General features: G+C 39.1%; 1 protein-coding gene across 2 annotated transcripts in view; it reads right to left on the bottom strand.

Moving 5' to 3' along the window:
- Positions 1-9199: 9199 nt before the first annotated feature.
- GHITM (growth hormone inducible transmembrane protein) overlaps positions 9200-20975 on the bottom strand; it is a 12252-nt gene continuing 476 nt past the window's right edge. Inside the window, exons 1-9 of one of the 2 annotated variants that reach the window (XM_014940465.1) lie at positions 20799-20911; positions 19183-19342; positions 17398-17497; positions 16245-16356; positions 14749-14890; positions 13516-13624; positions 12187-12375; positions 11441-11612; positions 9200-10599 (exon numbers count right to left, since the gene is read on the bottom strand). In XM_014940465.1, the coding sequence (XP_014795951.1) occupies positions 10512-10599; positions 11441-11612; positions 12187-12375; positions 13516-13624; positions 14749-14890; positions 16245-16356; positions 17398-17497; positions 19183-19311 (1041 nt within the window). In that variant the 5' untranslated portion in view covers positions 19312-19342; positions 20799-20911 and the 3' untranslated portion in view covers positions 9200-10511. Of the gene's footprint in view, positions 10600-11440; positions 11613-12186; positions 12376-13515; positions 13625-14748; positions 14891-16244; positions 16357-17397; positions 17498-19182; positions 19343-20798; positions 20912-20975 lie in introns of those variants that run through there. The other variant, XM_014940466.1, reaches the window with a different exon arrangement.

The following is a 20975-nucleotide window of genomic DNA, read 5'->3' as shown; positions in this document are numbered from 1 at the left end:
ATTTGATTCTTAATCATTATTTCACATAATCTGCTTATTACCTTTGCTATTGCTGGCTCCCTGTGTCCCCTACTCAGCATGTCTGTGCCAGTAACTATGATCATATAGGTTATCTTTTTAAATGTCTGCTCATCTGGTGTTCGCAGTCACCTGCAGTTTTCTGCCCTTGATACTGTTCTCTTTTCATATTGCTTTCTCCCCTTCTGTCACTCCCATGCCTTTTTCCTTCTCTGTCATCCAGTTCTGCCCCAGTCTCCTATTTTCTTATGACCTGTTAATAGGTGAACAGTATTTTTTATTGGAACTGTTTAACCACCACTTAAGCTATTTTTTTCCAAGGCATGAGTCTGCTTTTTGGCAGAAATATTTTGACTTTCCAATAAAACGCAAGTGCATGAAAACCTAAGTGTTCTTTTGTTTTTTTGAACCAGTCTCAAATCACACACATGCTTAGACTCTCACCATTCCTCATGGGAGAGAAAGTACAAGCATAAAATTTCCCACTCATCACGTGGGCTAAACTGCCCATTCAGGTTAATCTCTCATACTACATTGTAACTAGAAACCTTCTGATGCAGACAGCAGAGTGAAACAGGTTAGCTTTTGACATCTTGTAAGAAGCTGGAGCTCTCCATCGAGAGACAGAAAGGTTTGTCTCGCCATTCCCAGTCTCCCCACCAAGCTGAAGCTGCTCTCACCCCCTGCCAGAAGCCCCCTTACCCCCCCAGCCTCAGCAGCAGCCCTGTCTGGGTTTCACAGCACGCCCCCGCCGCCCGGCTATTCATCACAGCAGTCACCCTGCTGTAGCCAAGCCAATTCCCATCAACTGCCTTCCCGAAAACCATATATTTCAAGACTACTTCCCTGTCCCTCCTCATGACTGCAGATTTCCATTCCCCTCCTTCTTTGCATAGGCAGGCCTTGTGTTCTGTACATACCAACAAATACACCTACATACTTCAGAGTGACTCAAGTTAATGTGCGTTTTGGTTTGTTTGGTGTTTGGTTTTGGTTTTTTATTTTTTTTTTTTTTAAACTTGGTATCTACTCAGGTGTTTGTTAAAATCCCCTGCTTTCCAAGGGGACCTTCAGAATGAGAAATACACTAAGGAACACCAGAGCTATGGCAAAAGTTGAGACTGTAATTAAATTAGCATCTCATAAACTGGGACTACAATAGACTCAGTATGCTCTCATGCACTATGGAAGGCAGCAATTCAAAGTGGTTTCAATAATCAATTTTAAATTATGATTTTAAAAAGCAGATTTTAACATCCACTCTTAATTTTTTTTCCCATTTATACACATTCATTATTTCCCTAAGAAAACATTTATCAGAGTACATTTATATAACCATAACTTGTCACATCAATTTTTACAAAATATAGCCTTTTCCTATGAGGTACTACTACTTTTTGCACACTTGAAGGAGGTGTAAACACTTCTTTTCACATGCAGAGAGCTCAGTACATGCTTATTCTGCTTTCAGCGTTCATAATTTTAATACATTAGATTTACCTACTAGAGAATTAAGTAAGTTTTTAATTTGTGATTTTTGCAAGGCTCTGCTCGCTTAACTCCTACCTACACAGCTGACAGTCCCCCTGTTTCCCTGGCATTCAGGATCTCCTTGCTGTTGTGGTGGGATGAGTTATTCTTTGATGTTACCAGCTCTACCCTCCCTCCCTCCACTGCTAACATGCTACGCAGGCGTTGGTTATCCATTACCTAGGCTACAATAAATGCCTGCCTTTACCACAAGGGCTGATTTTTCTTTCTTCCAATATTTCTTCCTGCTGCTCCCTCATAAATCACAGAATAGTGGTAACAGGGAGGTTCTTGACCCCATCTTTGTCAGAGCTCTTCCTCTGCCTTATACCCTTGACTATATTGCCACCTTTCCCAAAGGGCACACATTCAGTTGGCTCTCAAACGGGTGCTACCTTGTGCTTAACTGCTGTTCTTCAAAGCACTTTCAGCTCATTTCTCATGCCTGCTAATTTTCCATTTCCTTTCTTTAGAGCACGACAGCCAGTGCTTCTGTGTTGTGACTTATACGTACATAAAAAGGACAACTGGCACACCTGATTATGACCATAAAACTCTGTGGGATTTATTGCAGGTCCAGGCACGACTCAATGATATGTAAACAGAATATGGCTAAAAATTCCCCACCTTTTACAGGAATTCCTTATTTTGTTGTGTGCCAAAGAACATTAAAGACAAGGCATATGCTTACCCTGCAATTAAATTAAAATCTGATCCTAAATACTGATTACAGCTGACGTTGCTAAGGATTTCTATGATGTTTCAAGTAATTCCACTTTAAATCATGATCTAAGTAAGCAGCTGCGTAAGTTTTAAGAATTTACTTTGTTAACAAGCATATATATCCATTATTTTCCTAAGAAAGTGCTCTTCACAGTCAGCTGATATAAGCAAGGCCAGACCTGACTCCTGTATGTATTTCCACAGCAGAATGCAGGATGAAATTTACATTTCACCGTATGAAAATATTGAATGTCATTAGCTTTGCAATTTTCATCCAACTTGTCCCACCTCCGACACTGCTGGAAGCTCTGAGGTAATATGCACTGGCCTTTGTGAAAGCTATATAATAGTACACCTATAAAACAGTATCAGTTGGCACACCCAGTGCCTTTATATAACTTGAACTGCTCCCCAAAAGACAAAGATGATTGCTCCCTATTTCTGCCAACATTAAAGAGCAGGACTTTTTTTTTTTTTAACTCTTCAATATTTGAAAATAATTTGTTAAGGCAGCTTATTTACTCTTTGAAAAATGATCTTCAGTTTATAGCAAACTTACAATTTAAAAATGGTTGCCATAAGTTCACTTCAAATTTTGAAATGGACTCGTTTTGAAAAAAAAAAAAAAAGCAGAGCATTTAAATAACCCTGCCACATAGTATTTAACTAAGAACTGGATTTTTATTTCAACATTCAATCAACTCGGTGACCTTTAGTCATTGTAGTAAGTGGAAGCTGGTTCTTTCAGCAGAGAAACCAGAGTACATGAATCTGTGGCAACCCTCAGTGAGGATGGCTGTTCAGACCTGTAATCTGGCACTGGCAGGGCAGTTGCTACAAAGGCAAGCAACCCGCGGGCACGAGGCACTGAGAGCAGTCGTTACCCCAGCATTCACCCACCCCCATTTTACCAGGCAAGAACAGTCTCTAAACACAACTGACGTGCTCTGGAAACACGAGTGTCTCATTCACACACACCCAACGTGTCTCAGAGTGACGACTTTTAAATCTAACAACCTCTCCTTTGCCAATGATGAATGGGAATAGGTTCAGAAAGACATCTTACCTTCTTTAATGCCTTCATTCAGTTTTCACCCCATTCGGTCTGCTCTTGCAGACATCATCATTAAGCTTCTGAACAAATCTTCAGCAATTCTGTGAGGCATTTCTTTTTACTAACTTCTACGTAGGAGCTGAGCTTTAACTGAAAGATGGTGGGATTTTTCTGTATGAATGAGTAATCTTGTAATACATTATGTATTCCCACTTCCTGCTAGTGATCCTGGCACCAAAAACAATTACTGGAGATCTGTTTTTTAATTACCATGGTTTATTTAGAGAAACAGCATGATTATCATCATCCTCTTGGAAAACAAGTTGGCCAAAAAGGAATTTGTCTGGGGCAGGAAAAGAAAGCAACCCACAAAACAATCAGAATTAAATATTTTAACTGAAAAATTCAAGATTAAATGCAGTTCCTATTAAAAATACTAGTTAGATATTTCAATAAATTGTATGGTGGTCTAGGTATCTATGGAAGTACTGGATTTCTTCCTAGACATTACCTCACCACCACTTCAGTGGTGAGACAGCAGAAGCACGATAATTTACTTGTATCAAGGTAATGGATTTTTAAGTTACCGGTCTTCATTTACTCAGTGGAAGCCTAAAATCACTGCACCACCCCACCTGGACTGGACATAGGATGTTACACATCTACCACCACTACCAATTCATCTTATTCCTGACAGCAGTGATGGTCCAGCCATAGCTGAAGATCACTTTTTTGTCCTAAGCAGTAAAATACATCCTCACCCATCACCATCTTTTCTAAGAAAAATGATGCCACCAAAAAAAGTAAAAAAAGCCCCAAACCCAAACCGCAAAACCAAACAAGAACAACTGCATTTCTTAAAGTAATACATCCCTTCAGATTTCTGAAGAACTTCTATAAGCAAGAGTAACTTATCAGATTCCTCCCCCTACCCAAGACATCATCAGGAAACAATATTCCAGATATGTTTGCAAATTATATTTGAGCCCCAAGGGAATGGGAAGTAATACAGGCTGAGCTGAAATGCAAAAAGCTCACTCTCCTACCATTTGTGCCTCTTACAGAGATGGATTCAGACAAAACTTGGGCTCTCAATGAGAGCTTCAGCAGAGTTCTCCTAATCCCATCAAATTTCTAGCTAAAAGTAATACCATTGTAGATGAAGCACATGTTTTTCTTTCCACTCCTAGTCACATAAATACAACTGAAGTGACAATAAATGCTCTGGGGGACAGACTGTGTTCATTGCATTGAAATGGTGCCCAGTGAACTGGATCATGGGACTTTTAGTTCATGCAAGCTGACACAAGTAACTGACAATAAGTCAAACGATGCAACGTTCTCCTCAGACAAATGTGTCTCTGTAGAAGCTGGCAGGAAGAAGGTGAAACTTGCAGCATTACAGAAACACAGACAGCCTTGGCCTCTAAGCACCTTAGTTCATGTTCTGGACTTAATAATGTTAACTTATTTTGGTTGTGTTAAATGATCACCATATCCACAACGTACAAAGAGGACTCAGGAAGAGGCCAGAGTGGCTGATTAACAACATTTATACCCAAAGACAAACTCCCTCTGCTATCCCTGAAACCACCTCCTGCCAGATCAGTACAGACAGGATTTAACTATGTTTTTCAGAGATCAAAATGCAGATCAATCACAAATCCTTCCAGAAGCCCTAGAGGCTGACAGCTGCACAATGTTTTGTGCTTTGGAGGCCTGCCAGCTGAATTAAACACCTTATCTATTCAGGAAAAAGAAAAGCGATATGCCTGCCCAGACATTTGTCATTGTCCCACTCAGTTTCCTCATACTAAGTTTTCTGGAACTCAATATTGGGCAACCAGACTAGTTATTTTGTACAAAAGACTCGACAGTGTCTTGCATTCTATCATTTCACTGAAAGAAGGAAGAAGTGCTTTCTCAATAGCAGCTGAGAGTGAAAGAAGGACAAATCTTTTAGAGGCACGGTAAATGGCAAGAGGGATAACTCTCTCTGTTCAGGCGCCTGTGTTTTTCCTCACTCTGGGGAAGAAGTGACACGCAGTGGGAACAGATCTGCTTCCATAACAAGGAGGTTACACAGCTCCTCTCCTCACCCCGTCATGGAGCGTGAGCTCTGGCAGATTAGCTGTCAAAAACAGTTTCCTAAATCACATCTTGCTTGAACTAGAGGACCGGACTACCACAAGAAAATGTTTCCCTCACACATGGCACACTTAGAACTGTATCCAATGTAAATGTTTTCGGACTGAAGCCCTGCCTCATTTTAGTACGCTCTCTATTCAGAAGCCTATAGATACCAGGCCCTCATCACATCTAAGGCCTTGAAAGAAGAGAGAGAGAACCGAAACCACCTAAGAAACCAGGGGGAGAGCTGACACATCTGATATTCCATCTTCACTACATTGCCTGCAAGAGGAAAGTTAAAAACAAGCAAAACAAATACAGCTACAAGCCCCATCTTAACAGAGACCTATAAAGAGACATAAGAGCAATCACACAGAGAGATTAGACACCAGAAACTGCACACGAGACTCACAGACACATCAGCTGCCAGCTCTGCAGACCTTACTTGCAGGGCACAAATTAAGGAGTGGCAGAATACTTGCTGAAAAAGCTCTGTGGAAGATGTTTTAAACCCTGCTCCAGGACAGTCTCCTAAGGGATTATCAACTCACCATAAACTGCTAAAAGAAATTATAATCTGTCCTGCTCTTCATTCTGGTCTTTGCTAGTTATTATATCCCAGACTCTGTCATTACTGCCTCACATAAAGCAAAACAACCATAGCTTGCAGTTTCTACACTACCATACCCTTCCTTCCCCTTTGAAAATGGAGGCCACCGCTGACTTCCAGGGACTGAGCATGGCTCACCATAACTAGTCTAGATTGAATTAAATTAACTTTGTATCCTGGAAGCTCTTAGCGCTCCCTGCCTTCTCACAGCTCAAAAGTTAGTTTCATTTATCTCTCAATTTAACAAGACCATTTGCTCCAACTGTCTTATTCTTCTTATGCCACAAGTGGCTGCTTCAACACGGTTAGAAGAAATTCTCACATACAAAATGCAGATTCTTCTTAGAATGGCATGAACTTTTAACAAAATATTAATGAATCTTATAATATATAGGCATACCACCTCCAGAAATAATGAGTCTATGAAGAATGCAATTTTAAGAGTTTATCTAGTTTCTTTTTGGCAAGTGCAAAAAGACTAAAGTGCATGCCTTAATTTAACAAGAACTCAAACTACTTTTCTGACAATTTTGAGAGACATCCTTTGTGAATTTTGAACATAAAGTATTAGTAATGTGAATCTAAGGATGTACCCCTTATTCCCCTGGATGATTCAGAAGTACTTACCTCTGCACTCAATTTCTTTCCCAGCCCCTAACTCACAGTAACAACCCGCAACAGCCTCTTTTCAACTGCAGACATAATACATTTGCTGCTCCTTTTGTAAAATGAATGCCTTAAAGGAGACTATTGTATAAACGCCTCAAACTTCCAGCTAACAGACTCTAAAGTCACAGGTTAGCACGTTATATAGTAATAAGTGTTTTCATTCCATCTCCTGTCTCCAAACCACTGCCCTGAAACACTTTTGTCTTACAATTTTGTATATTCCTTGACCTAATTTGTTAAAGACTTTACCTTCTTCTTGGCAAGTGTGAAGATGACCCTAGTTCGTTACTTCCAGTCTTCCATTTCCGGTTTGCTTAAGAACACTTTCTGCCTTCCCAGTTCTCCTGCTGTTTCTTAGGTGACATTTACAACGACATTTAGCTAATTCCCTGAACCACGGGTGGAACCTGAGGAGGGAGCTCTTAGCTTTTTAATCCCCATGTCTCCTAGAGATACTACACTTTCACCTGGCTATCTTTTTGGTGGAGCTCTTTGTCTCCATTGTACTTACTCTCTGCCAAGGAAAGTACTACTCCCACCCAACACCCACATCTGCCCCACTTTGATGCCACCAACACACACCACCAGTGTGTGAAAGCGTACATGGGCAAAAGATCAACCATGTCACTCTTGAAACAATTCTTGCTGCCTTGGACTACCTCACTAGCCAAGCTGGAAACATTGCACACATCTTTGTCCACCTTTATCGGTATGAGCTCCCAACGCGACTGAATCCACTGCAGCCACCAAACGTAGAGTCTTAGTTTTACTGTCTGTGAAAAAACAAGACAAAAACCAGAAAACCTTTTCCACCTCACTCCAACTTTCTTCCCTTGTAATTCATGGATGTAACTATAGACCAAGTGAATAGTGTTTTTGACAGACTTGCTTCAGTTAACTGATAAAATAGACTCTCAAGTGCTGTTACTGTGCAATTACTAAAAGGACTTTAACATCTCGAGCCTAAAAAAAGGCCATAACTTGACGATGCAGCCCAACCTCCTCCTTCATAATGTCTACCAAAACGTTGCTCCCAGTAGCCAATGCATGCGATCCAAAACCGATTTGGATACTTGAAGAAAACTAACCACAACCTGTTTAACCTGTGGCAAGTTTTGAAATTTTTCCCCTTGAACTGCATTCCTAGGTTCTACTAATTTTCAATTCTAATACAGTCCTGTTTCCGGCTAATGAAACTTATGATTCCCTTTATTTCCTGCTATGCTTACACACAAATATGTATTTCTCCTGTATTTGTTGTCAGTTAAGCAGCTGCTTAAGCTTCTTCTCACTAAACAAGACTAAACTTCTTAAATCTCTAAACCCTAACACCTACTTACAAGAATCTCTCAAGTTTTACAATCAGACCTCTCAATTGAGGGGAAAAAAAACCCCAACCAAAAGTAAATTGTTTACAGAGTTCTACTGATAAATCTAAATAATTTCTTAGTTCTAGAAAGTTTTTAAGTTGAGTGTTTGCATTCCAAGAGTAGCCTGACAGAAAGCCAGCACAAGCTCTCAGACAGATGCTCTCCCTGGAAAAATGGACACCTATTATTGGGCCTATTGAGCTACCACATTTTAGATTTTCATACCTCCCCAAGTTAGAGCTCTCCTAAGATAAATCTTAATTCTTCATTTAGGACTTCAAATGTAAAGGAAAAAACTTGTTTTGCCCTTTTTGGAGACCCACACTAGATAGCACCAACAGAGTATTTTCCTACTGATATAATCTCATCCACAGGTGTCAAGCCACATCTTTTCAGAAGACTGAGCACAACCGAGTGCTCATGCTTCTTCAGGCACTATTTGGCCTGTTTTTTCTTAAAAGATTATTGGACATTCCTGCTGGTCTCACTTCCCATGCAAATGCCTCCCTTAAAGTAGGGTGTTGTATTCTACACCTTACTGTTTCAAACAATCCAGGAACCCTCTTTTGTTCATAGTCAACCTCTACAATTTTGTCCTCAGAATCTAGCCAAAAAGAGTTTTGCTTGAGTTTTCCTTTTAAGTAACAGCATTTTGTTTTAAGACAGCTTCCTGTAGATTTCAGAATTTGAGGACAAGCACACTGCTGTGTTCAGCTCCAGCAACAGTATGTAGAAATTAAGCATATAAAATTGCGTTAAAAGACGAAACCCTCTAAACAGGCTACTTACACTTGACATGATCCACAGATTTCTTCCATTTAATTACTAGATTTTCCTTCAGCTGTAACAGTGCCAGGAACTAGACTGTGCTGTATAGTCTTTGGGCACAAAGGAGTTGAACCAAGTTTCTTCACAATCCACTGTTTCTTCCCTATGACTGAAGAGACTAAAAATACTACCGTATATGACAGACGTAAAACCAGTACACTGGCTACAGCCAACAACCAACAGGTTACACTACCAGAACTACTTGAAACAAGTGTAGATCAGCATCCCCGAAAAGATGGGGAACATGCCCAAAAAGATGCTACCCAGTGGAACTGGAAACCATCTTTGTGTTTTATTATTATTTTTTTTAAACAGAATAATAAGCACTCTCTTACACAGGAAATTGTAGCCAAAAAATATTTATAGTACTCTTCACCAAGTAATCAGCGCAGAGGTACTAAAATATTAACACAGGGAAAGTGAAAGTAGTCAACTTGTGAGGCTAGAATTTTATTGTCAATACAGAAACATAGCTTACTTATCAGAAACTGAAAGTCTGAGTTGTTGATATTAGCTCAAAACTTTCTTGTGCCCAAGAATTCACCTTTTATTCCAACATAGAGCAATTCAGTTTGGCAAATAAAAATTTCTTGATGTTAAATCAATTTCACTGATGGGGAACATTTCTTTTAGACCAAGTTAAACATACCGATTTGGAGGAGGAGTGAGAAACAGACTAAAGAACACAACAGTATGGTAAATTTATGATACTTGGGTTTACAGTGGGCCATCCACAATTCCCTCTTTCTGTGCCAATTGTACAAGCTTGCAAGACATGAGCACTAGGAGTTCTTCTAAAGGATGGGGCTTCATCTGCAATACTGAAATTTTCACTGGAATAAAGATACACTTCTATTGCTATTCAACAATCTGATAAATCTAGTATCAAAAAAACCTAGTTATTATATCCAGTCAACATTAAAACAAGGACTTCTCACGTGTGCTCCAGAAAGAGACTGAAGTTCACCTGGGACTGCATAGTTTCCTCATCTTGTCTCCTTTGAGCTTTTTGGTCACCTCACCTGTCAAATTCAATGCATTTCTGATACTTGCTTAAACCTTTCTGGAACTTCTGCAAGGGTAACAGTCGTTTTATTATTGCATTTAATCTCATACCCTATTCGTTCAATTCTTCTTAAAGTGTCACTTAAATATAATTTATGCAATCTTAACTGAAAACTGATGCATCTCTACAGCATTTCATAGAGTAGCTTGTATCCCTATCTGCATATGGGATACCAGTTTAGAAATTACTTCCTTTATTATGCAGAAAAAAAAAAAAAAAAAGTAAGAATTGAACTGCTGTCAAACCCATTATAAAGCAGACAGACTATTATCCTCATATATTAAAAATAATTTACTTTCCCAAAATAATGTACAATTAGAAGCAGTTCACACTATTTTAAACACAGAGCTGGAAAGTGTTCGAAGAAAAACTATTAAGTCTGAATCACATTGCACTGAAACAACATGCTGAAATGCTTTACGCTTCTGACTTGCAGCAAAACTGCTTGTAACCATGAATTTTTATTTAGTATGTGCACTAGGTAGGCTGTCAGCTGCAAAGAGAAGTCTCAGTTTACTTTCTCCTGCCACCTCCACCACCTGCAAGCATGGTGGCCACCCGAATGAAGATGTTCAGTGTATCTGTGTAGATACCCATGCACCTAGGAAACAGGAAATCAAAGTTAGTTGAACAGAAATAGTATTATTTGATGTTTCACACCATTATACTTAATTTTTAAAGCCTTCATGAAGCATCTGTAACAAAAACCAACTACGATTGTCCTCAGTGCTTGAAATGCCAAAAAGTCCTGCATTTTTGTTCTACCACCTCTGCCAGCAGGAACTATTTACAGAAGTCTTAACAGACAGTACACTGTTCTCATACAGTAACCCTCTGCTTTTATGCTTACGTACTTTTATCTGTTTATCTGCAAGAATTTTGAAGAATGTATTATTCCATTTTAAGAATAAGAAACCAGAATCAAGGAGGTAAACAATTCACCTAAGATCACACAGACAAAATTTACAAGTTACATGTTAGTCAGAGTTGGTCTTTACTGAGGGTCAACGAATCCTTCTTTCCCTATCTATCACACTGTTGAAGCTTTTTTACTTAGTGGCAAAGAGTAGTGAATGTTACGTGGCTATGAAAGAGTTATCATTTTTTATCTCAGCTAATATTGACAAGTATATTCAGAAAGTCGCTATAAATTCTCCCAGCAATGCTTTAGAAAAAAATACTTTTAAGGAAGTACTGCTGGAAGCATGTGGCACCACACATTCAATCCCACTTCTCTCATTTCAGGCAGATGGTTTCAGTTTTAACTCCACTAGTTATTTTTGCACTGTATTTTTAAACCCTGTGATTCTTCACATTTAACAGCAATACATTTTTGAACAGTAAACAAAAGGTCTGGCTGTTTTGAAAGCATACTTCAGTGCAGCTTGAAGCAAATTCTTACACGGACATTGACATCAGCTGTGTTAATACAGAATACTTACGCGTTGATTGGGTCATATTTTGTTACTCCATAATATGGAATAGATTCTGCACGCTTGATAACATGCTGCGTATCGTAGAGCAGGAACATGCCAAAGAGTACCAATCCACCATAAACAGCTACTGAATACAAGCCAGCACCAAAAGCAGAAGTAGGAGGCAAAAACATGGATCCTGGAAAGGAAGGTGCAATAGTGTTAAAGAAAGCTGCTATGTGTATCTGCTATTCTGAGTTGGGTCAAGCTTCAGCTATTGTAGCACACATTTTCAATGAGTATTCCATACTTAATTTGTGGTGCATTTCTGATAGCAAAGGTTTCCATATATGACCTGAAGATGTAACACGTACAACCTGATCCAGTAATTCTGAACACCCTAGGGAATCATGTACTTTCTCCATGTGAAAGTACTTCTGTCCCTAGGACAACTACAACAGTAACACATAAGGGAGAAGAACAAGCAGATCAAGAACGAAGATAATTTTTACTGTCTTCCTTAGTCACTGGCAATAACTAAAAATACAAGCCATCGCTATCATCAGTTCGTTGGATTAGTGCTTGCCAGAACTGTAACTTTGTATTTGTTTTCAAGAACAAATTTAAGAGTATTTTCTGCTGTTCCAGTGTTGCAAGGGCTATTTAAGGCAAGTATGAACTGGACAGACCAGTCTGCAATTAAATGCGAGCTGCACCTTAGCAACTTAAGTTTATAACGTACTTTATCTGACAGTATGAAATCAGTATTTTACCAATTGAAGAGGCAAGAACAAAGCCTAAGCCTATTCCAAGTGGTCCTCCCATGTTCAGAAATTTTTCACTTGGAGCACACATGGCCACAGTTGAGAGCCCTCCGACGATTCCAGCAGTGTACCAGGCAGCTCTGATCAGCAAAGGGCCACCCAAGAAGGCTAGAGGAGCCACCACTGCGCCCATGACACCTAGCCAAAGGAAAACAAAACAACACCTGTAAGATTCGGAACAGTTCTGGTAGAAACACCACCTGCCAAAATGATTTCATTTTTTTTTCCAGTCAGATAACATGGCTCAAACTAATCTACTTCCAAGACAAAATACCAACACACTTGATTGTGCACCTATCTAGAAGGGAGCACAATAAATTTGCAACCTTAAGTTCCATGACCTATTTTTATCTAGCTCTGGAGAAGTATTCCAGGCAGCTGGGCTTTGGAAGAAAGGCTAACAAAAGTCAACATACTGATCTATTCAAAACAGAGCTGTTAAGAAATACTTAGCATGGACTAATCAACTACAGAATAGCCATAGAAGCACTCAAGACTGAAAAGCAGGACAGAGTTCTGCTACAATAATTAGTTAGACAAATAAGACTTTGCTAGAATCTTGTATGAAACCTCTACCTAGGTCCATTAATATCACAGTAGATTGTTTAACTTAACAACAATCACTAAAATAAACACAATTTCTTCTTGGTAGAAGAGGCAAATATGATTCCAGTTTCTTTCTTAAAATAAACACAATTTCTTCTTGGTAGAAGTAAGAGGCAAATATGATTCCAGTTTCTTTCCTGAATCATAAATTATTTCTGGCAAAACAGTTCTGAAAAAGGATAGCCATTGTTACTTGAAGTCATTAGTAAGAAACTGATCTGTACTCACAGCTTATGTACCAATGGGAACCTGTATACAAGAAGCTGCAGTTTAATACTAAAGTCTCATTTTTATAGTCAAGTTTTCAAATACTCTCCTATCCTGTACTGCTGAAGAACAATAGGTGTAAGCAATGGTGCTTACAGGAATTAATAGTAGCAGAAGATCACAAAACCAGAGCTGCTAGGAAAGCTACTAGTTCTATCCAACGTGGCACATACACATCTCGTTTAACTTGAGCATGATTTTATGAAAAATATTAGTGTTAAGGACACTTAAGAAATCTTCCTGACAATCAGGAGTTCTCACTGGTCTCTGAAAAGCTTTAGCTGTCCTACAGCAGTATATAAAAATTTACCTCTTAAAAAAAAGTTAACAAAACTTTTGACTTAAAGTTTTGTTCAGCCACACTGAAGCACAAACGTCTTTACAAAGAACACTAAAATCACATACCTGAATGCATCATCCAAGCCAAATGTTTAGCTGCTGGACTATCTTCATAGGATATGGACCTGACCAACATTCCAGCACCAATCATAGCTGCAAAAGTTGCACCTATTGCCTGTAAAAACAGCATTACAGAGCTCATTAGCATTAGGACATCCGGTCTCTAACTGTATACTCTAAAAGTCAAGAGTATAATTCTGAAAAGAGCAACCTAAATCATAACTGGAGCATTTATCAATTTTGCTCCTGTAAAAGTGAGAGTCAAATCTTTGCAGATCCTAGCTTGCAGTAATTCCCATTTTACCTTTACTCAGTCTCCTAGGAATTCAAGTTTAGTGGCAAGATGTTGTGCAAGGTAAGAGAAGAAAAACACACCCCTTACTCTAATCCTCGTTAAGGTACCGGAAATATTAGCTTACTTTCTCCTTGTACGTTTCTCCACCCAAAGCCAATACTCAGTTCACATGTTTTTACTATCTATCATTTTTAAATGTAATTGCCTCCTCTTACTGATGGATTCTGAGCAGAGTCATCCAGCAGCTAGCAAACTGATCAGAAATGTACAACTTTGGTTTGTCACCAAGAATGCATTATTAAATTAGTCTCTGTAAAATTACGTAGGTGTTGGCATTTAACTGTTGTTGCTCCACTCCACTGAACATGCTAAATATCTACTCAGCAGATACATTTTGTTATCAGTTTGCTGGGATGATTAGCCTACCAGTATCGTTTCAGCCTTGGCAAACAAGAGACAGCTTTCAAAGGGCTACACAGAAGAGCCCAGGGAGGACTAAGAATGCACAGGTACCTCAGTTTCCATTTTTAGAAAGTGACAGAAATAGTGTTATTAGCTTCAGGTAGCTATGTATAACAGGTTCTTACCTGTATATAGCAGGGACAGCACAGGTTTTTTTTTGCTCATGTAGTTTGTCTTTGACAAACTATCAAAGAGGTATAGCTCTTACCTGTATATAGCAGGGACAGCACAGGGTTTTTTTTGCTCATGTAGTTTGACAAACTATCAAAGAGGTGCATATCAGCATAGAATTAAAATCACCAAATCTTAAACCACAATATGTCATTAGGATACTTAAGTAGCCTTTATGGATAAGGACACTAGTGTAAGTGAAGTTTTGCCTTGCTTTTCACCAAGTACTTTACATTCACATTTTTCATATCAACCATCACATTTGAGATCTTTTTCCAGTAAAAGTTTTTATTTTTATAACGTTATCTTACCAGCCAGGAGCCTCTTGTCATAAGGCTCATGAGTGCTGGAGTTCTGCTGACAGCCACAGCAGACAGTGCTGTCAAGCCAATGCTTCCCGCAAAGTACATGTAAGTAGTGTGAATTCTGTCTTTCACATACTGCGGCCAAATACTGAAAAATAAAATCATACACAGCTGTGCAATTACCAGTATCAGAGTGAAGACCAACTATAACACAATCAAGCTCTTAAATATCTTCATAGCTACAGACAGAAGGGAGGTTTCATAACAATGGTGTGGTCTAGCAACTTTTGCCATGTTTGCCTTACAATAAGGGGTCAAACTTTTAAATCTTTCTGGTCTAACATAACATTAACTCTAGAAACACTGCAAATCACAAATAATGCTAATGACAGTTCAATTCTAAGGAGGAAGCATACATCAGAAACAGAATAACAAATGCTTTTTAACTATGGAAAAACAGAGAATAGTGTATATATAATAAGCTGGTTTAAGGAAAAATGTCTACAGAATCTGTCCCGGGCACTGAGTAGCTTCCTGAGCAGCTCCCAAACTGCTGAGTCACAGTGCACAGGGTTATCTGACATCACAAGACATGTACGTCCTTTTGAGAGCTCTAACAATAGTAACAGAGCTAGATGTGAATGAGAGTTTCTGCACTAGGATTTAGTCATGCTACAGGCAGGAAGCCTTCCCTGCTAACACTAAACTTAAACATGCTGCACATGTTTTCTCCCATTTTACTCTTTTGACGCATTACTTCAAGGCTTGTGGAGAAAAAAATTACAGACAGCTGCATCAATAAAAAGCTTCTCATAGATATAACTAGCAAGATTTCAATAGAAAATACTGAAAATATTCAATATATAAATGCAGAGCAAGTAAAGCAAAAAGTCTCCAGCACTCATTTCTCCTAAGCCCATGTTTATCATGAACCATCTGCAATTCTAAGTAACTATATGATTTTGCCATCACATTCAGGTTTTTGTTGCCCCAAAAACAATACACCACAGTTTTAAGCAAAACGTATCAATCAGAACAGGTCTTACACTGAGGTAAGTAGCGTGTTCAAAGGAGACTCTATTTCCAACATGCTGTATTAAAGTTTAATGAACGATCTCACAAGAACACCAGATGACGACGTCTTAACAATGTTTTACAGAATTACCCTTCATAAATTATTGGTGGCACAACTCCTAAGACGTTTTTATATACACATCATAAATTTCAAATTTAGCAAAACAAAGGAACTCACTTAAGTCAGTCTGCATTTAAGCTTGGGTAATTTAAATTTTGCTTTCAGTTAGAGGCTTTAAAATCCTGCACAGAGGTGCTGTGAGACTAAAATTCTGCACAGAGGTATTCAGAGCTTAAAAAATCGTAAGCTGTGTGTACGCTGCGTGATACCAACTGATGAAGAGACAGACAGAAACAGGAGGGACAGTCGCTCAACATACTCTTTACTTAAAACAGTAAGCAGTTACCAGTATTATTATCTTACTTACGCAGCTTTTTCAATAGCTCCAATCTCACTGGACATGCCCAATCCATAGTAACAAAGGGCCCCCAGGCCAACAGCAGCCCCACCAGCAACAACAAATCTCCCCAGGCGATCAGCTGTATAAAAAAGCCAAAATTCACACTCTCAATATTTTTTCTTGGATAGTTAATAACATCTGTACATGAGTTTTGTTGTATCTACAATAGCTGATCCATGTTAGGTTTCCTAAAGTTCCACTTAAATTCACTGTGTTGCCAATTCTCAATAAGTTACATGTGAAAAACTCTCGATTCAGCTTACCAACACAATATAGTTTCCTAAAACAGAGTAAGAAATAAGATACCAGCTAGTAACACGCCAGGTTTACTGACCTTCATTACAGTAACAGGAATTCCAACACAAAACCAATTAACAGGTTCTCCAACAGGAGTTCACCTGCTAGTATACCATTTATCACTCTTTAGTATACCATTTAACTATCCAATTTACTATAAAACAGGAGACAAACTGGACGTTGGGTCATTTTCTTTCATTCATCTGCCCTTAATGTTTGCTCCTTCAAGAGCTCCTTGGTAGAGATCCAAATCAGTTTAAAGAAGGACTTCCAAATCTCATGGGCAACACCACCCGATTTCCTCAGTTTCTACTGTCCGATTTTTAGATGCACTGTCCGTGTGCCATGTACTAAATTACTACTCAAATATATCAATCATAAAATATTGTTGTAACTGAAGTAAGATCAGTTGAGACCAAATATTGAGTTGTGCAACTTTAAGTCTACACTTTTCGCTAATGCACTATAGCCACAACATTATCTAGTCAACCTACGTATGTTCTATTTGTCGATTCAATGCTATTATGGGACATTTACAATCTGTTCTGCTGAACACTGCTCTCTAAAAAACCCTTTTGTAACCCACTGAAATTAAAATCCACGCTAGATGTACTAGCAAGCATAGTAAACCAATACCTCACGTAACTGTAACACTTTTTTTTTTTTGCAGACAAACTGTTTCCAGTGGTTTGAGGGAGATCACTAAGCAAACCTACAGAGGAAACAATATTCTCAGTCTCTTCAATGGTTCAAAGGAAATCAATTCCTTCGAGGAGTTTTAAGTTAAGCTTCAAAGATTCTCAGTAAAGCAGAGCTACTCTACCTTTAAGTGCTGTTTCTGCAGATGGTTCAAATGCTGCTTCTTTAATTTCCTGGCCAATTTTTCCACGCCTTACACCGGTCCTTACTCTGGTGGCATAACACTGTCAGATTCAGAATTACTCTGGTGGCATAACACTGTCAGATTCATATAACATAAAATTCAGATAAGAATTTCAGATAAGATTCAGATAACATAAAAAAGATTCAATGAAATAAAATAGAAGACATTTCTTATCAATTTATGTGCTACATTTAAAATTGCTACATAGTCTCTTATCCGTGACATATCTGTGCTTACCTCCCAAAGACATGCAGCAACTGCGATCAAGGAAAACAACCAAACATTAAAGTTCAGGAGGCTTTGTGAGTAACACTCACACATTCTAGAAGTACAGACCCAATGCAGTGCATTTCAGAAACTGAAGTTTTCAGTTTGCATTTCTTCTGCCCTAGTCCCACTGTACTAAACGGGGCCATAAGGCTTTTTTTTTTTAATGTACAAACATACATGTTTTTATTTTGTAAAATTATTTTGTTTTCTATGTAAAACACCCTTTATGCAAACGTTTTTATGTAAAAAAAAAATTCTTGCACAACACATACACTTTACAGACACTGAATCTGGAAAAGCAGCACAAATTCCTTGCTTTCAACTCTAGCCTTGATTTAGAGAACAAACCTTGAATGAAGGCCTGTAACAGTAATGTTTTTAAGACTGACATGCTGCAAATAAATCTAGCATACAGCTCGAACCCTCAGTAAGCTGCAGGAGCAATATAGAATAATGTTGCTTTTAAGTTCAGAAAGCATTTTTGAAGTTTCTTTACCATTTTTTCAAGGAAGTTTTAAATTATTATACAAGCAAGGGCTCAAAGCCTTAAGCTTGTTTTAAAGCTAAAACCCCAAATCTACAAGTTGCTATCATTGGCCATTAGGGCAGTAAAATTCAGGAAGTTTACCATAGCATTTAAGCTTTGTCGTGTTTCTCATCTAACAAAATCTAGCCCGACACTGTAACTATGTAGCACTCACCACAGAAATAAAACCACACTAAAAAAAACCCAAGAAAAAATAAAGAGAAAAACACACACAAGCCTAACTTAGGATGCTTAAAACAGTTTTCTATGCTTAAGAGGAAAACATCGAAGAGCTGAAGTTGCCACCACTGTCACTTTCACCAAGATGATAATAAAAAATCAATGCCTCCCAACAGTTGTGAGCTACCTTAGCAGAAAGCAAAAATGAAACATTTCTCAATAAAAATAAATAGACAGTGTCTTAAGATAACGACAGTCCAATTTTTAAAATTACTGGTAAGACCCATAGTAGTCCTGACATAATTCAAAAACTGCTCTAACCTGGGCCACAGGTCTAAACACGTATTAGGATTAACGTTTTTGAAATCAAAGTTTTTACTTCAGTATTGTATTTAACGTACTTACTCAGAAACAAGGTGCTAAGAGCAGGTCAGACAAGAATTTCTGCTCCTCCTGCCTTACACAGTAAGGCTTGTCCATCATTATCTACCTCCCCTAAGTTCTTTTCTCAGTTAATTTCAATGGAGAAACACTCATTGGAACAGAATATATTATTTCAATTGCTCTTAAAAGCCCTGTTTTTCTGATCAAATTAACACTCTTCAGTAAACTAGAGCAGGTAACTCAAACAAGCAAAAGACTTGTGATAATTCAAAACAGGTACTCCGTGCAAAGTGATTCTTTTAGCAAAACACTTAAACCCTTTAAAATATCAGCAGCTAGAACTGTTAGAAAGAGAATTACATTACCTGATTAGGCTGCCACAGCCTGTATGCTTGTATATTGGAGTTCCTCAAAGCTGGGGAAGCCTGAGCAATGGTGGGGCGGATAGTCTGGCATGGTAATGCCCTCAGGCACACTAGCCTTGCAGCCAGCATGGTTGCTTCGATAATCTAATACGCTGTGTTCCTGCAATTGAATGAGAAAACATGTTTTAATATTTTGTTACGTGGTTTTCGCATAAAGTACATTTACAGTACTCATTCTCAACTACACTACAGCCTGTAATAAAAATAGTATTATCACTAGAGTACTGTAACATGACCCAGAACCTTCTTAAATATACAGTTTACCTCTGTTCTATCTATATTTGTCTCTCGTTTCCATCACTTATGTCTTACAACTTACCAGAAAACAGGAGAACACACCATTTTTTGTACGTACAAATTACATCAAAAAACTTTATGTGTTTATGTTTCGAGTTAATTTGGCAACTAACTTCCATTTTTAGACATAACGCTGCATGACTACTCTGCCTTCCAAACAGACATTCAAAAAGATGCTCCAAATTGACATAAATTTCAGCTAAGTATAAACCCAAATGAGTAAACAATATAATGTATATTCTGAAAAAAGTTTTAAAGACGTTTTAAGCTATCATTTGAAAAATTTATAGCTTCATGAATGTGGCATTCAGTCAAGGTCACAGCCCAGAACACAAGTTCAGATCATATTGTGCCGTTTTGACCAGAGAACACTGACGCAACTCAAGGGCAAATCAACAGCATGAGCAGACACCAGCCTACATATTCTATACGTAGTATTAAAACTACTAGCTCACTTTCACAAAGAGTAAATATATTACACATAATCCGACCCTCAAGTCCTTACAGTTATGTGTTCCTTAATTATAACTACATGCAACCTCTGATATCACAAAATATGCCAACTACCAATATATTTTTTCAAACAAACATTCATAGCTTACATATACAGTGTCCAATATAATTTAACAGCATTGTACATGAAGATAACTTTAAACATACATGAGAAACGAGCACGCACTGCATTGGACAGCTAGTATTAACCATAAAAAAGTGAAAGAACAATCCTGCTGCTAGAAAAAGTCAGCTTGCCTTGAACCTCCATTATGAAATGTTTTTTTAAGTATTCCACTCCCATAACCGCTCCCACTGCTTTTGTAAGTGGAAGTGCTTAGAGGCATACCGTGTTTCTGCCAATGAACTCTTCTACTAGAATGATACACTTTGCAGGAACTTAAGAGTTACAACTTTGTGATTTTTTTGAAACTGGTACAATTTCAAACTGGACAATTTTAAGCATCAGATTAGGAACAGGAATTAGCGACAACAGAGTGTTAAAAACAAATCATCGTTCCGGCGTGTTAACTGCAAAGGCAGCAGTAAGGGCGCTGCACAGACACCCTCCCGGCCCAGGCTGCTCTGAGGGGAGCAGGAGAGCGGCCAGCGCCCACCTCGGGCCTGGGCCGGGCCGCGGGCCCTCGCTCGCTGTGGGCCGCACCCATTCCCCGTTTCTGCCTCCGCCCGGACCCGCCTCCGCCCAGACCCGCCGCCGCCCCTCGGCGAGCCCCCGTCCCGCGGCCGCCCCCGCCCGCCCCGCACACCTGGGTGGCCGCTCCTCGCCCGCTCCGACCGACCGGCCCCGCTGCCTCACTGCGCCCACAGCACAACCGGAACGACGCCACAGAGCCAGAAGTGACGTCAGGCCGCCCCGCGCGCGGCCGGTGACTGGCTCGCTCACCCCCCGTGACCGCGGGGGGCGCAGGCGCCCCGGGGCGGGG

This window comes from Calidris pugnax, unplaced genomic scaffold (assembly GCF_001431845.1).
Source record: "Calidris pugnax isolate Ruff unplaced genomic scaffold, ASM143184v1 scaffold39, whole genome shotgun sequence".
Classification (NCBI taxonomy): Eukaryota; Metazoa; Chordata; class Aves; order Charadriiformes; family Scolopacidae; genus Calidris; species Calidris pugnax.
The sequence above is the reverse complement of the archived record's forward strand: the minus strand, read 5'-3'. Positions and strand labels throughout refer to the sequence as shown.